At 49.7% G+C, this 16391-nt stretch overlaps 1 protein-coding gene across 1 annotated transcript; it reads right to left on the bottom strand.

Annotated features, from left to right (window-relative positions):
- Positions 1 to 2741: 2741 nt before the first annotated feature.
- Positions 2742 to 14367, bottom strand: Cys1 (cystin 1). The gene is made up of 3 exons (XM_051205943.1): positions 14038 to 14367; positions 6581 to 6633; positions 2742 to 4701 (listed from the first exon to the last, which is right to left on the bottom strand). Exons 1-3 carry the CDS (start codon positions 14314 to 14316, stop codon positions 4596 to 4598), a joined length of 438 nt encoding a protein of 145 aa, XP_051061900.1. The 5' UTR covers positions 14317 to 14367; the 3' UTR covers positions 2742 to 4595.
- Between the last annotated feature and the right edge of the window lie 2024 nt (positions 14368 to 16391).

Genomic DNA, 16391 nt, shown 5'->3' with positions numbered 1-16391 from the left:
CCAGTGACTTAATGCACACAGTCTTCCTATGAGTCTGGAAGAGACATCATGTATTGGCCTAACTTGAACTCTTACTTAATGGGGCTCTAATCTGTTTTGGAGTAAGGAACATAGTGGCAAAGAGGTCAGCTTGTAAGAATTCTTGCAGCCCAGATGTGGCAGTTTGAACATTAACAGTAGTAATAAGACTTCCACTTTTATCCAACACAGACTAATGGAGACTAGTTCCCATCCACAGTAGGGTCAGGAAGGAGATGCCCTGTGTGTGTCTTCCCTCCCCACCTCTTGGCATCCAGCTGGACTTTGCAGTGCACTCATTGTTGAGCACCAATGCTCCTGGGATGTAGCAGGAGCTGAGTGCCAGAGCCCATGTGCTGGGGAGCAGAGTGAGGTCCCTTTTTAATCCTGGGCTCTTGTAGACAAAGACTGACCTGGGTTTATCTGCATGTGAATCCAGCCAGCCACCCTGCTAGTGAGCAGCCGAGTGGCTTACCCCTCCATGTGTATCTCCCAGACACATAGTCCACCCCCACCCCCCTGTTTTATTCAACCAGGGCTTGGCTGCACAAAGCCTGTCTGTTCTACACAAGAGGAATTGCTCTTGCAGGAATCTGCATTACTAAGGAAATCAACAAGGTTATACTCTCCACATTCACCCTGTGGAAGAGAAGCACATACCTTCCCTCTCTCCCCTGTTGGCAGTCCCTCCCCAAGAGGTAGCCTAGACTCTGAGGGCTTCCTTAGCTCCCAGCTGGACACTGACTTCTCACAGGACAGCTGATGTCTAGGCTGCCATTGCTTCTCTTGACCACACGATGTCACAGTTGAGAGTTGGAACTGGCCTTGGGAAGTCCTACTGATTTCCCTAGTGCCACAGACTACCACATACGATCTTCAGTTTCTGGATGTGCAGTTTTGGGGCCCATCCTGAGGCACCAACAACTTAGGGGTGCAAACCTTGGGCCAAGTACCTCTGGGGGCTCAAGTGTTTCTGTCTTTCCCAAGGCTTCATGCTCCAGAGAGGGCAACACTTCCTTGCCAACACTGAAAAGGGTTTCTCAGTGTAGCCCTGTCAGTCCTGGAACTCACTGAATCTGTAGACTGGGCTGTCTTCGAACTCAGAGATCCACCTGCCTCTGCCTCGAGTGCTGGGATTAAGGTGTGTGCCACCACAGCCCACAAAAGGAGGATTCCTTTACACCAGGACACTGTTCCTTTTTGCCTCTCACCAAGGTTCAGGCCAGCACCCTAAAAAGGGCTAATTATGGCGCCACCTTCCAAGAGAAAGTGGCTAACCTCCAGAGTCTGATATGTAGCTTATGGGTTAGCAGAAGGGCTCACTAAGTAAAGCTTGGGGACCTGTTTGCTCACTGGAATCCACATGGTGGGAAGAGAAAAACACCTCCTGCATATTGTCCTTAGACTTCTACACATGTACACTGCGGCATGTACACTCAATGTACTGCACATAAACACACAATCGTGTGCACACACAGATTAAAATATAATAAAAATGCTTCAAAATAGAATTGTTATATGCTCTGCAGTGCCCAGAATCACCTGAGGACGCCTTCCTCCTCCATGCTCATGTGTGCAAAGAGAGAGGGGAGAATGTATGTGGTATGGGTGCATGTACGCCATGACATCCATGCATGTGGGAATCAGGACAACCTGCAGCAGTCACTTCTTGTATCTATCCACTGTGTCCCCTGGGGGTGGGACTCACAGTGTCAGGCTTGGCATCAAGTGTTTTACCTGCTGGGCCATCTCCTTGGCCCTTAAAAAAAATGATTACATTTTAATTTCTGTCCAGCTCTTAACAGAAGGAGAAATACCCCCATGGGCCTGACACTCAATAGCTGGTCTCAAAGTGCAACCCAGTGAGAGGGACCCTCTATCGGGACAGTGACATCCATTCTTGAATCCCAGAATTACCATGAGTGGGACTCCCAGGGAGGGGCCTGGGCATCAGGAAATAAAGTGCCTCAGAGAATTGGGAACATCAGATGAGAGTACCCTAAAAGCTTGTCCCAGACAGTTTGAGCCGATCCCTGCTGGTGTGGGAGGTCCCTTCTGAGCTGAGCCAAGAACCCATGAATACAAGAGCACAGAGGCCTGGAGACCCCTCAAGGCTCTGCCCCTCAGTCCAGAAAGCTTATTCATGATTTCTGACCGGAAGGGATCAGGTTTTCTCAAGCCTTGGTACATCTTGGAGGAGATCTACTGCAGAAACAGTGACCATCTGTGGTTACTTAGACTTTGTGTGATGGGAATCAGGGTCAACTCATGCTGTGCATGGGCAGTTCCCACACTCGGCTTAGAGCTGGGCACGTGGCTGGGAAGACAACATGGGCAACTAACCGTGGCGCAGCTGTACAATATGGGACATGGTGGGTACCTGGCACGTGGGCAGTGCAGGAAGTGCTTCTGTGGGCTGCGATGATCCCAGCTCCACCTCTGGCAGGACCGACCTCTCCAGAGTCTGAGTTTCCCAGGACCACAGCTCACCAGTTGGCACACATTTGTTCTGATTAGCCATTGTTCGGGACATCCTTGGAATTGTTTTTGGAGACATGGTTTCTCTGTGTAATAGCTCTGACTGTCCTAGAACTCCCTCTGTAGATCAAGCTGTCTCAAATTCAGAGATCCACCTGCCTCTGTTTCCCAGGTGCTGGGATTAAAGGCATGTGTCACCACCTCCTGGCCCCCACCTTTCTCTTAATCAGATGAAACACAACACATAGAACAGTAAATATTCACAATATCAACTTCAAAGCCTGATTCACCCTTTGGTTAAAATGCAACATTTTAACGTTATAAAATATGCATTTGTAACATTTGGGTTGACATATTAAAATAGAAACCGCTCTCATCTTCATATCAAAAGCAGTGGTTTGAGCTTCGGTTAAGATGCAGCTTCCAGCTCTGGGAGATATTGGCCCAAGGCTCAACCAACTGGTGAGCATCCCCTGGCTCTGGGCTCTGACTGTAGCACAAGACTCCCAGCTGCGAACTCAAAGGCACACTTGTCAAGTGGTAAGAGTTCATGGAAGCATTTGCAGGTGACTGCAAAGGCCTGTAGGTGTGGGGATGGTCCTAGTGACCACTCCTCCTTGGTTCCTGAGATGCTCCAGGTTGAGCTCTGAGGATTCGAGGGCTGGAGGGAGGATACTGGTATGGGAATGCAGTGTAAGCTGAGACCTGTTCTAGCCTCAGCAAAAACTGCCACCATTCCTTCATTCTCTACTCGTTTTCTGACACAGAATCTCACCCCATGGTCCAAGCTGGTCTTGAATTTACTATATAGCTTTCAGCTGGCAATAATCATCTAGCTTGGCCTGGTGACTATTTTAAGCATACGCCACCATTCACAGTTCTATGAGCCCTTTCTGCCAGCGCCCTCACCAACTGTGGGGGTGCTTCCAAACCTGAGCAAGACCCAGGTCCTAAAGGACCCACACAGGTCCTTCCCTCCTTCCCATGGGCTCCATGTATCTCCCCCTCTGTCCACTGGGAATGTCTGAAAGCTCTTCTGGCATCATTGTGACTGACTGCCTTCCACCCAAGTGAGGAGGGGGAGAAGAGGTCCACGCTGAACCAGACTGCCAGCCAAAAAGGAAACCAGAGAGCCGTTGTCATGAAGACCTGTGGGCTTGTTCTCTCCGCTCCCATAAAATTCTGCACTCAGTCAGATGGCTAAGACACAGATAGATGGGAGATAACGAGCTAGAAGATAGAGCTGTGAGCTGATAGGACTTGGAAGGCTTTAAACAACCTCCAGGATTCTCCCTCGAGAGAAACTGAGGCCCAGAGAGGGAATCCATGAGAGCTACACCCCACCACAAACTCATGTGATACTGGGATGCCAGAGCGGTCTATGGCTCCTGGCCCACGCTATCTTCCTACTACATCCAAGGCAGGGCAGGCTGGTGTGGGGGCCTCCAGCCTGAAGAAGGGAAAAGCTATGGGAGAAGTCTGAAATGCAGACACTCAGTCCTTGCTCCTGCAGCTTGCCCTTACCTCTGTGCTGTTAGAAATGCAGTCTGACACCTGCCTAAACTTACACACTCAGGATCTGCCTCAGGCCATATACTCTGGCCCTTTGTGTGCACATGGAACTCTTTTACTGTATCCCTCTGGAAATCTTAGTGTGAAGATCAAGAACATACTTTGGTGAAATCTTCTAGAGGCTGTGGCACAGCCAGTAGGGTTTAACCCTTCCCTACATGGAAAGTGAGTAAGTTGGAAGGACTAACAGTTCAGATTTGAGGGGAACCACACAGCATCTCCTGTGTGAGAGGAGGGGCCCACACACCTGTGGCCCAGGACCTGCTCAACCTTAGTCTTGGTTTGCCAGGCCAGTAGGACTCTGACCCCGAATATTTAAAGATCAGTTTGGAAAGATGGCTGTATTCTAGAAGCTGTTTTGCTCTGGCTGGGACATGGGTCGGGCCTCTGCCTCCCCAGTCCTGGGATTAGAAGCTGAGCCACCAGTTTGGCAACACTGAAGTATGAAGTATGGTACCCTCTGACTCTAGCCCAGCTCATAGGCCTGCAAGACCTAGTCCAGTGGTGAGTAGGGCTGCTCAGCCAGCTCAGCGGCAATACTCCCGCTCGATGCTTGCCATCAGCTCCTCTTCGGAGTAATCATAGGAGATGGGTGACTGCCCCTCAGGTCTCTTGTGGCTGCTGCCTGAGGTTCTGTGGGTGAGAAACGCAGACAAGGGTGGGTATCACCTCCAAACTCCCATTTTCCTTAGCAACCACAGTGGTCTTTAACATCCTCACATCCAAACAAAGAACCTCTGCTCTAGAGAGACCGGTATTTCTTTCCTACCCAACACATAGACATGATCATCTTCACTCATATCTGCCTTCATCCTCCCACTTTACCCACCAAAATGTGCAACGAGGGTGAGGCAGGCTAAGGCAGATGCCAGGGTACATCCGATGTCCATGGCTGACCTTCTGAGAACAGTATCCCAGGGCTCTGTGTACACTTCTCCCAAATCTTGGAGCGAGAGACCTGGGTACCGCTGCTTGATACCCTGAGCTCTGCCTGCCGCCACTGTGTCTGTGGGACAAAGGGGACACCCACATGCTTTGGAGGAGACAGGTCTCGACAGCTTTGATGTGCAGTAGCTGTGTGGTCCTGGACCAGGTGTGTGCCCTGCCCCAGTCTCCACAAATAAGAAGGACTGCATCTCAATACAGTGCTGCATGTGTCTAAAACAGAGATGGGCACTCAGGAGGGACTGGACAGTAGTGTGTGAGAGCTGCCTGATGCCTTGCAAGCCTGGGACAGTGGTCGTGGCTGCCCTTCCAGCCTGATCCTCTGGAGTCTTTACTGGCTGCTGTTAGAGGGAAAGGGATGCAAATAAGGGCTCAGCATACTTGAGGGAGCTGTGCAGAAAGATGACTGTCCTACCAGAGTGCCAGAGCATTCTGGAGTTCCCTGACAGGAATAAGCCCCTCTAGCGTTACCCCTGCCAGTCCCTGGCACTAATAGATGTGAAAGCTGAAACCTTAAGGGCAGATGGAACCCAAGATCACTGTAGACTCCCACATATTCTGTCTGCTCCCACTAGGCATTGTAACATTCCTGCAGGTGGGACCATAGAGAGGAAAGGGCAGGAGAGAGGTGGACCAGCAGAGGAAGCTGACAGCAGCTCCATGGTCCCTGTGCTCTAGTGGACTAGAAGCACTGACACTCTAGTGTGTGTGTGTTTGCATGTACTTAATTGTGTGAGTGTGTGCATGTGTGTATAGGCACTATTGCTACCATGTGCACAATAGAGTTTGAAGGATAACTTGCAGGTGCTGGGTTCTCCCCTTTTATCATGGCTTCTGGAGATTTAACTCAGGTAGTCACACTTGGTAGCTGAGCCCTTTTGCTGCCTCGTGCATTTTATCTCCTTCATACTGGGCAGTTGTCCTATGGCGTTGCACATTCCAGGAAAGTACCCTACCACTGGACTGTATCCCCAGCCCCCTGAGGAGGATTAAAGGCTCAGGGCCATTACTTGCAGGCTTTTGGGTGGTTTTGTTTGTTTGTTTGTTTGTTTGCTTATTTGCTTAGGACAGGCTGGCCTGGAACTCGCCTCCTCTGCCTCTGCCTCTCTGCCTCTCTACCTCACTCTGCCTCTCTGCCTCTACACCCTCTGCCCCTCTGCCCCTCTGCGCCTCTGCACCTCTGCCTCCCCAGTCCTGGGATTAGAAGCTGAGCCACCAGTTTGGCAACACCGAAATATGAAATTTGCAGGCATTTTAAGTATGCTTTCCTGATCACCTTTTGGGGCTACCAGTAGTTATTGCCACCGTCTAGACTGTGGAGTCCTTACAGCAAAGGAGAGTCTTTACAGGTAAAACCCCTGGGTATAGCAGGCAGCACACCTGGGTATATCTGAATGAACCTGGAGGGTCTCGAATGGTCACAGAGAAGCCAGGTCATGACCACATACAGGAGGAAGCTCAGAGACGCTGTGAGTGACTGGGCTGCTGCCCCCTCCCTTGGCTTTGGGATGGCTGGCACTGAAGCACTGTGGGCTTGTGGGGGACAGGTTCCCACCCCCATACTTACTCAGAGGCACAGCTGTCTTTGGAGTTGTCCTTAGTCATCTTTTCTGGGGATACCTTGAGCAGGAGGAAAGGAAGAGGCATAAAAATTTGCCAACAGTATAGTTGATCAATGTTCTAGCTTTGTGGAAGAGACAGCAGCCACCAGCCATGTTTAATTCGGTCTGTAAACATTAGAATGGTGAAGGTTCTCTCTGACTCTGGAGCTCCAGTTACCCACCCATTTTACAGCCAAGAAAACTGAGGCTGTGAGAGCAACTTATAAAACTCATAAATAGGAGAATAAATAGAAGAAACAGCAGGGCTGAGGGCAGATCTCTTACCTCCCAATACTCCCTCTTATTAGGTCACTCTGTCCCTCACTTCCAGAACACCAGTGTCTAATAACATGAGACCATTCTATCCCCACCTCCAGAGATCTTGTTGCCCTAACTCAAGAGCCTTGAGCCCTCCCTTCTTCAAATGTGCAGCAAGTATCCAGGTTTAACCTGGACACATGCCTATAATCCCAGCATTTGGGAAGCTGAGGCAGGAGGATTGCTTTCAGTTTAAAGCCTGCCTAGGCTTAAGAGTAAGAACTTGTCTTAGAGTATACATGTGTATGTTTATTTAAACAACTAAAACAATTACTATTTTTAAAAAGAAGTGTGAACAATATTTATGTTGCTTTTAAGTAGCCTAGCCTGCCGGGCAGTGGTGGCACACACCTTTAATCCCAGCCTTTGGGAGCCAGAGACAGGTGGATCTCTGTGAGTTCAAGGCCAGCCTGGTCTACAGAGCTAGTTCCAGGACGGGCTCCAAAGCAATACAAAGGAACTTTGTCTCAAAAAAACCAAAAGAAAAAAAAGAAAAAAAGAAAAAAAAAGGAAAAAGTAGCCTAGCCTAAAACATTTTGTTATAGCAATTTGAATGGACAATGATACAAAGATAAGGGAAAAGGAACTGAACAAGCTTTTAGGACAAAAAGCTGAGGTAAAAACTGGTCACCTCAAGATGAGACTGATAAGAGAGGTGGCGTTAGCCTTCTTAGTGGCAACTGCAGACCATAGTCAGAATGGGAGGGAGAGCTGTTTAGAAGTCATAATTCTAATTCTAGAACCCATCAGAATAAACTCAATTTTTTCCAGACATTCAGTTTATCAACTGTTGCCTGTTCTGGGGGAAAGTGTGTGTGTGTGTGTGTGTGTGTGTGCGCTCATGTGTGGTACCTGTGCATATTCATGTGCAGGGCAGGCTGCAGTCAAGTATAGTCCTCTATAGCTCTACTTTTCTGTTGCTTTGCTTTTGTTTTTAGCCCAGAGTGCAAAGATTAGCTGAACTGGCTAGCCAGTGAACTCCAGGGATCCCTTTCTCAATACCCAGAGCACTGTGGTTATAGGTGCAAGCCATCATACCTGCATTTTACATGGGTGCCGGGGGCCTGAACTCAGGTCCTTATGTTTACACAGCAGACATTTTACCCACTGATCCATCTTCCCAGCCCCCGGGGAAAGATATTTGAAGACTTTTTGTTTTGCTTTAAGCTAGATAGGTATTGGTGCAGAGATTGCTCAGTAATTGTGACGGCTCTCCTTGGTTGTTAACCTGACTACATCTGGAATGGACTACAATCGAGAAATATGAGAGATTTTTTTGCCTTGGTTTTATGTGGGTGAATTTGCTTCTAGTCTGGGCCTTTGAGGTAGGAAGACACATTGCCTTTGATCCATATCAAGGCAGGACACCGTTAGTCTGGACCAACCTTCTGCTGGAAGCATACATAAGGACATGGACCAAGGAAGCTTTTGCTCTTTGCCTGCTTGCTCTGGCCTTGCTAACAAACCCATTCCTTCACTGGTATTAGAGTCTACTTTAGGGTTCCAGCGTCTGCCGAAGACCAGCTGAGACATCCAGCCTAGTGGGCTGAGTGACTTTTAGATTCTTGGATTTTCTGGTCATACTCCACCAAAGTGACTCTAATAAATCCCCTTTCTTTATATATAGAGATCTATTCTGTAGGTTCTGCTACTCCAGAGAGCCTTAACACAATAGCTAAGAGTTAAGTGCTTGCCACGCCTACAGAGGGCCTGGGTTTGGTTATGGCATCTCCATGTCAGCTCTGAACTGCTTGTAACTCCAGCCCCAGGGGATCTGCCTCCTGGTTTCCACAGACAGGTGTGCAGGCAGATACACTTACAAACATGTAAATACTATTCTTAAAGTCTAGCTGGGATTAGTGTCACACGCTGGTAATCCCAGAACTCAGGAAGCCGAGACAGGGGGATCAGCAGTTCAAAGCCATCTTCAGCTACAAAGGGAATTTAGGTCCAGCCTGAGGTACATACATAAGACCCGTCTTAAATAAATACCAAAGAAAACAAAACACCAAGAAAATAAACTACTTTACCTGTGGTAAAATATGCATTACCACCAACCCTGTGATGGTGGTAGGTTTAATTTGGGGGGGGTGTTTGTTTGTCTTATGGTGGACACATGAACACATGATAGATAGAAAAGCATTAAAGGGCCTCCAGTACCTAAACCACCCGCTGGCAGGTTTCAAGATTTTGCCAGGCAGGTTCTGCTCTTCACCACTAGAGGGCACTGGTCTTCCTCGGGGAAGTCCCAGCTCTCCATAACTAGCCCCAGAACCCAATAGCAAGCGAGGCACATGAGATTCCACTCCTGCCTATAAAAGGACTGGGGCCACCGTGTAGGGATCAAGGCCATCTGTGCCTCCCCATGCCTGCACGTTTGGCATGTTTAGCTTTTGAAACTCTTACTGTTGCTACAATCTTTCAGGATCCTGCCCCTAAAATCTGAGAACAGGATCTGCCTTTTTCTATTTTCTTTCCATTTTAAAGTTGTTTCTATTCAGAATCTCATTATATAGCCCTGGATGGCTGGAACACCCCACGTAGACTAGACTGGCCTCCAGCTCAGAAATTTGCCTAGCTCTGCCTCAGAGCACCATCGAGGCCTGACTTTGAAAGAAAGTGGAAATGGGTTCCCACCTCTGGGTTTCCTGGTGTAATGTCCCATCCTTTTATCGAGGGCTGGGCTAACTTGGTTATCTGCTGCACAGTGGAGACTTCTGACTGAGGCTCCTCCACTCCTTGTGGATGGATGCTCAGCTCCGTGATGCTGTCTTTCATGTGGGGCATTCCCTCCCCAGAGCCTCCTTCTTGCAGCGTGCAATCCCTCCTTCCCAGCATTGTCCGAGTCAACCCCATGCTTCACTCTGGCCACTTCATGCTGTTTATGTGTGTGGTCTTTGCTCTAGCCTTGACTGCAGACACACAGGCACTGTCTAGGAGTTCTGTTTTGTTTTGTTTTTCTGTGAGTCCAGCATCTTTAAGTCCTTCTGGTGAGGCTGCTCTGCAGCTGAGACTCCTTTCTATTGTTTCTTCACCTCCCTTTCCACAGCAGCGCAGGCCATGACCACAGCAGCGCAGGCCATGACCACCCTGAAATCTTGGCTGGCAGCAACAGACAAGGCTCCCCCAGTCCTTCTTGACTACAGTAAATCTGAAACTATGCAAAAGCAGGGAGCAAGATGTCATTCAGCTCCAAAAGAAGGTGTCACTGTTCCACACAGGCTTGGGAAGAACGATGTATATGCTCTCTCAGTGACAGCAACATTCTTCATGGCTTCCGAGGGCCACGGCTGGTGTGTGTGTATGTGTGTGTGTATGTGTGTGTGTGTGTGTGTGTTAAAAGTACCCTCACATGGACTGAGGCGATGCAGTGACCCAGTAACTTAGCAGAGCACTATCTATGACCCTCCCCCACCATGGCAACTGCCACAAATGCATGAACAAGTAGGAGGCCACTACAGCTCCCTGACCCCATCCTCCGTGGATGAATCTGAATCAGATGGCTCCTTTTACCCAGGAAGACACCACGGATTGAGGGGACACTGTTGTGTTCTTCAAAATTATCAAACAACTTAAAAAAAAAAATCAAAGGCATAGATTTACTCAGCTCTCCCATTTTGCAGAGTTTGAAGTTTCAGATCTCCAACTAATGCCACTGATGATCCAGATCTGCTGACTCTGGGAAAGGGCTCTGCCTTGGGCACTTCATGTGGTCGTGAGATTACAAATCAATCCAAAATGATAACAGGCGAGGAAGGAGGGTCCATGACTTACAGGACAGGATTTGGTGACTATCTCATGGCCCTTAAATATGTAAGGATACGTGAGGGGAGAAATCTGTTTATGAGATGGTTTAAGTAGGACAGCTCAAAATAGACATAAATATACATAAGTAAGATAGTTAATAAGATTACCCTTACCTTTAATTTTTTCTTATCACCCTCAATTTGGCAAAACCAATCAAATAAATCCAGCTTAAAATTTTGCCTAAATAGCTGGGCATGGTGGCACCCAGCACTTGTTTGATCGTGTACTCCATAAATAACAACTATTGTGTCATTAAAAAATAAAATACATAAAAAAATGTGATGAAAGCACTGGGTGGTGGCAGACACCTTTAATCCCAGCTCTCCGGAGGCAGAGGCAGGTGGATCTCTGTGAGTTTGAGGCCAGCCTGGTCTTCTGAGTGAGTTCCAGGAAGGCTCCAAAGCCACAGAGAAGCCCTGTCTCAAAAAAAAAAAAAAAAGAAAGAAAGAAAAGAAAAGAAAAAAGTGGGTGAACATGGAAAGAATTAACACAGGACTGAGACTTAAGTACTTACTAAAATATTAGCTAAAACTGTATCTTTTTTTTATTTTTAGTCTTTATTTGTAGCTGACTGGATTTGAGCAGGAGTACAGTACCTGTAGACACCAGAAGGGGGCATCAGATTCCCCTAGAGGGACTTAACAGGCATGTGAGCTGCCTGACTTGGGTGGTCAGGAAAACCTCTGAATGACTGAGCCATCCCTCCAGCCCTCTACAACTTTAAAAAAATAAAATCCAGTATAACATGATATTCAGGGTGATGATTCAAGGATAGTATATAATCAGTTTCCAAAACACCCCAGTGAAGAGCGGTTGCAATTTTTCTGTTTTCTTGCTTTCTGCTGGAGTGAAGGATAAGATTCAGGTCTTATGAATGCTAGGCAAGCTCTTTACCGTGGAACTACAGCCTGAGCCCACTGGCTGCAGTGTTTAAATGAAGGCCCTTAAAAGGATGGTCATTTAATTTTCTCTTATAAAACAAAACAAAAAAAACTCCTAAATGTTACAAGGTTATGAATATACTGGAAAAAATCTTTTCTAATAAAAGAATAGGAATATTGTGTTCATGCCCTGTCAGAGAGTCCTTTTTGCTTGGGGGGAGGGGAGGGACATGCTCTCAAACGTATTGAAGGAAGGCCATTTCCCATGGCTGGTATTGAACTTGCAATTCTTTTCTGTCTCAGTGGGAAGTTACGAATCCAGAGTCCTGTAAGATGTGCAGCTGCTGAGGGAATCAGTTGTAGATGTGAGCAGATGTGAGCCACATAGCACAGGAGCCTGGGTTCCAAGCTCTAGCATGTGCAGTGCTTTTAGAAGCAGGGGTATCACTTCCTGACTTTTGTCTCTCTGGACCTGAATACTCTCCTAGGACTCTAGGATTCATCATTAGTTTGAGAAACATTCATGGCACAGGGGACACATCTGAGGTACACCTGTACCAAAGAGTAAACACTGCTCTGATTTCACAGTTTTTTGGTTTTTTCCCAAGACAGACTTTCCTGTGTAGCCCTGGCTGTCCTAGAACTCACTCTGTAGACCAGGATGGCATCAAACTCAGAGATCGACCAGCCTCTGCCTCCCAGGTGCTGGGATTAGGATTAAAGGCGTGCATCACCACGAGCCAGCACACACTTTATTTCTTGAATTTAACTTCTCATACCTCTTTCTCTCTGTGTGTGATACTACTTGGTTCAGGACCTGATCAGTTGGGCAGCCAGAGTAACCCTGGTGGATCAGGGTGTCCCAGGCTTTCTTCCAACTCACCCTTCTACTGTTGTGGAGTCATCTCCCCCAAACACAAAAACCATGCTTCCTTCAGCAAACACTCGGTTTCCTTCTCAGTAGATTCTACACCCCCTGATATGACAAGACATAGATGCTAAAGAATTCTGCAGCTAAGTGAGCCACCACCATCAGGGGACACAGATTCCCCTGCCCACTTGTTCCCTGCCCTTTCCTTTGACTAACTACTTCAGACTCAAGTCAGTCTGCCCATGGAGCATGCCTTTCACTCCCTCCCGTAGTGGATTCATCAGACTGACTTCTCTCTACTGCTATCTATACTTGTTCTATCTTTGGATCGGTCTCCTCGCGCTCTCCCCCCAGTCCCAGACCAGTACTCTGGACACCTGTCTTTGTCTCTATTGCCTAAAGCAGCACGCCCACCCCACTTACCAGGGCTGTGGCAGTGCCCAGGAGGTCCTTTCTCTATAACTGTTCTTCCAGCTGACACCCAGCAAGATAGAGGAAAAATCCATCCACTTCCAAACTTTTGAAGTTCCCTAAGCACTTGAAAATGACACTGAAAATTTGTTTCCTTGCTATGTCAAAATCTCCCCAACTGTTGGTTTTTTTGTTAGTGTTACATAACTGTAGGCTGATGTAGTCTTAGAGGAATCCCGTTATATAATTTAGAGCTCACTTGTCCTGTTGTAAACCTCTGCAGGGCAGTGGGGAGAAGGGATGTGGTACAGAGCTCTGTTCCCGGTGGGGCTGAGCTGTCTTCCCACCATTCTGTGGTGATGCTTGCATGGTAGCCCGTCCCAAGAAGACATTTCCTCCGCCTCTGCAGCCCACAGAGAAGCCTCCAGCTGCGGATACTACCTTTGGCCTCCTCTTCCAGCCAGGAGTCACTAAAATCGGTTTTGAATTTTAGCTCTTATAGCAACAAAGACATGCCAAACCAGAGCGCTGGTTTTTCATTGTTTTTCTAGAACAGCGGGGGTGTTATTACAAGTGTTCAGCAAGGGAGGATAAGGAAGCTGAAAGAGTCAGCGCCTCTTAAAAATAGCTTGCAATATGGGAATTGCAAGCCAAAGATCCGGACGCGTCCGACGCAGCAGGGCGTTTTCGTACCACTGTTTGGCAGGTGGTCCGCACACTTATCGCCTTCTCCCACTGTGTCCCCTGATGGCCACGGAGGCCTTTGCAGGTCAATTCCCACCTGAGCAGCCAGGAGGCTGCAGCTGGACTGCATGCAGTCCCTCTGGGAAGGCAAGGCAAGCCCTGGGCCAGAACAAAGTTCTGGGTGTCTCTGCCAACTGCTGTTTGTACTCGATCCTTTAAGGCTGCCTCTGTGAGTCACCCCGAAATAGAAACAGTAGTGAGCACCCACCAAGGAGGCAGAGTGAGAATATGCAGGGGTAAGGAAGGGGCACAAGGCCCTAGGACGGGCTGGGCTGGGGGGAGCACACTGGGTTAGCTGGGGACAGAGGCGCCGAGTAGGGAGGGAGGCCTGGGTGGGAGGACACTGGGACTGCAGAGGGATGAGTCTGGAGGGACAGGCGCTCACACTCACCGCGAGTGGGAGCCGGGCAGGGCCCCGTGGGGCCGGCTCTTGGGGCCCCCAGGCCTCCGACTCGGCCAGCAACTGGTCCAGCAGGCGCAGGGTCTCCTCCCGGCCGCCGGGGGGTGTCGCGGGGAGGGGGTCGCGGCCGGTCTCCTCCTGTGTCGCGGCCGTCGTGGCCTGGTCAACCCTGCCGCCCTCCGAGGTTGCCTCTCCCGGACCCGCCTGGCGCCTGTCAGGGCTGCGCCGCCGCCTCGGAATCCGGCCACTCCGGCTGCTGCCGCTGCCCATGGCTCGCACCCAGCCTGGAGCGCACAGCCGGGGAGCCGGGCCGGACTGGGGCGGGAGCGCGGCGGGCGGGACGCGGCGGGGGGAGCAAGGAGGGGGATTCCTGGAGGACCGAGGAGGGCTGTGCGATGGAGGGATGGGCGGGGGGGGGTCACGGAGGATGCGGGGCCCTGGGGGCTGCGCAGGAGGAGTCAGGAGAACGCCGGGATGGGAGCGATGGAGAGGCAGTGGTGATCTGGGAGGCTGGAGGAGGTAAAGGCTGATGGGGGGTGGGGGATGCTCCGGGGAAGAGGAAGAATGGGCGGACGGGGAAGGACTGGAGTACCTGCAGGGATGGGAGTGCCGGGGACAGGGAGAAAATGAGGAAGATGATTTGGGGTGGGGAGGAGGGTAAGAGGGATGAGAAGAGGGTGAGGTGACAGTCCAGGAGACCCCCAGCAGATAGGAGGGCCGGGATAGGTTTGTACTGGAAGGAGGGGGAACAGAGTGAGGGTTGTATGGGCGAGTGCCGGGTGAGTAGACTAGTGGGAGAGAAATCGGGGTGTGGGGATCATCTTGGAAAAGTTTGGGGGGCCTCCTGGGGCATGGGTGGAAGTAATTCTGGGGGCGAGAGGAGCAAAAGACCGACTGAAGGAAACTAGAGATAAAAGACAGGAATGCTTGCACCAGAGCCCAAAGCCAGGGGAACGGGATGCATCGGGGATCAGGGTTGAAGGGTAATATTGGGGGAAAGGGTCGCTGGGGAGGTCTGAGAGAGCTGAGGCAAAGTGGATGTGGGGAGGGGGACAGAAGCGAAAATGAGAACCAGGGTTCTGAGGGAGAGAGAATGTCCAGGGGAGGGGAGAGCTTCGGGGTGGCCAGGGGTGGAGAGCAGGGCCTTGGGCGATGCACACTAGAGGGGCGTGTCCCTGGAGCAAGACTCTAGCCTTGGAGCTAAGACTCAGGTGGGCGTGTGAACCTGGGAGGGAAAGGCTGTACAGGAACCTGGGGAGGTTGGGTTGTGGAAGGTTAGACTGCTGGGCAGAACAAGATGAAATTAAAGGTTGAAAAGTCATTGCCCCTCTCTGGCCTCAGGTTGGGGCGGAGCCCTCTAGGTGGTTCATTTCAGGCTCTGGCTTTCTTAGTCTTGGCGGTGTAGGTCTGGTTCCTTAAACTGTAACCACTCAAGGCTCCTACAGGCCTAGGGCGACCCTGGCTCCGCTAGATTTGTGCTGTTTTGTTTTGTTTTTCGAGATAGCGTTTCTGGCTGTCATGGAACTCACTGAATAGACCAGGCAGGCCTTGAACTCAGAGATCTCCTGACTGCGGGCTGTTTGAAGTGATGGAACGAGCATATCCGTGGTTTAGCCTGGCTTCTATAGAACTTAGAGGAGCAGTCAGGTTATTTGACCTCTTGGAGCCCCAGAGTGGAAGCAGGGCCATGGAAATATTTTAGTGGGTGCAGTAAACAGCCATTCAGTGACCTCCTCATGTTTAGACTGCCCCAGCTCAGGCAATCAGACCTAAGCCTGCACAGGGGTGAATGGGAGCCCCCTACTAGAACCAAGGTACATGCCCACCAATGGGCTGCCCCTCTGTTCTTTATATACTCCTGCCCCTCCCCTCAACACCTCCTACTCCCCCACCCCCACCCTATACCTCGGTCAGACAGAGTGTGCAAGCAGAGCTCCAGAAAATACCCCCAAATAGTCATCACCGTAGGGAAACAAAAGATATTTAAATGAAGAATAAAAAGAAAGCAATGCCCCCCAAGAGGGGGGACAGGAGAACCCTTGATCATGATTCTAGCCTTTCCTCACTGGCTATCTAAAATGAACAAAGCTTTGACTTTTAAGTAAACTGATGTCATCTAACTGTAGGAAAGGCTCCAACCCAGGAGTCAAGACTTTACCATAGGCTGATCTTTTGCCTGCTTCCCTTCCAGCACTTTCCAAAGCAGGGTGAGTTAAATGCCCTGCATTTAGCTTTATCTGGTCCCTACTGGATGGCAGACCTATCCTGAAAGTGTAATTTGTGGCTAAACTCTCCTAACTGTGGGGTGAAATCTGACTGTTTTCATCACCGAAGGAGCAGGCGCT

Source organism: Phodopus roborovskii, unplaced genomic scaffold, assembly GCF_943737965.1.
Source record: "Phodopus roborovskii unplaced genomic scaffold, PHOROB, whole genome shotgun sequence".
Taxonomy (NCBI): Eukaryota; Metazoa; Chordata; class Mammalia; order Rodentia; family Cricetidae; genus Phodopus; species Phodopus roborovskii.
This window is presented reverse-complemented; position numbering and strand designations above follow the sequence as displayed.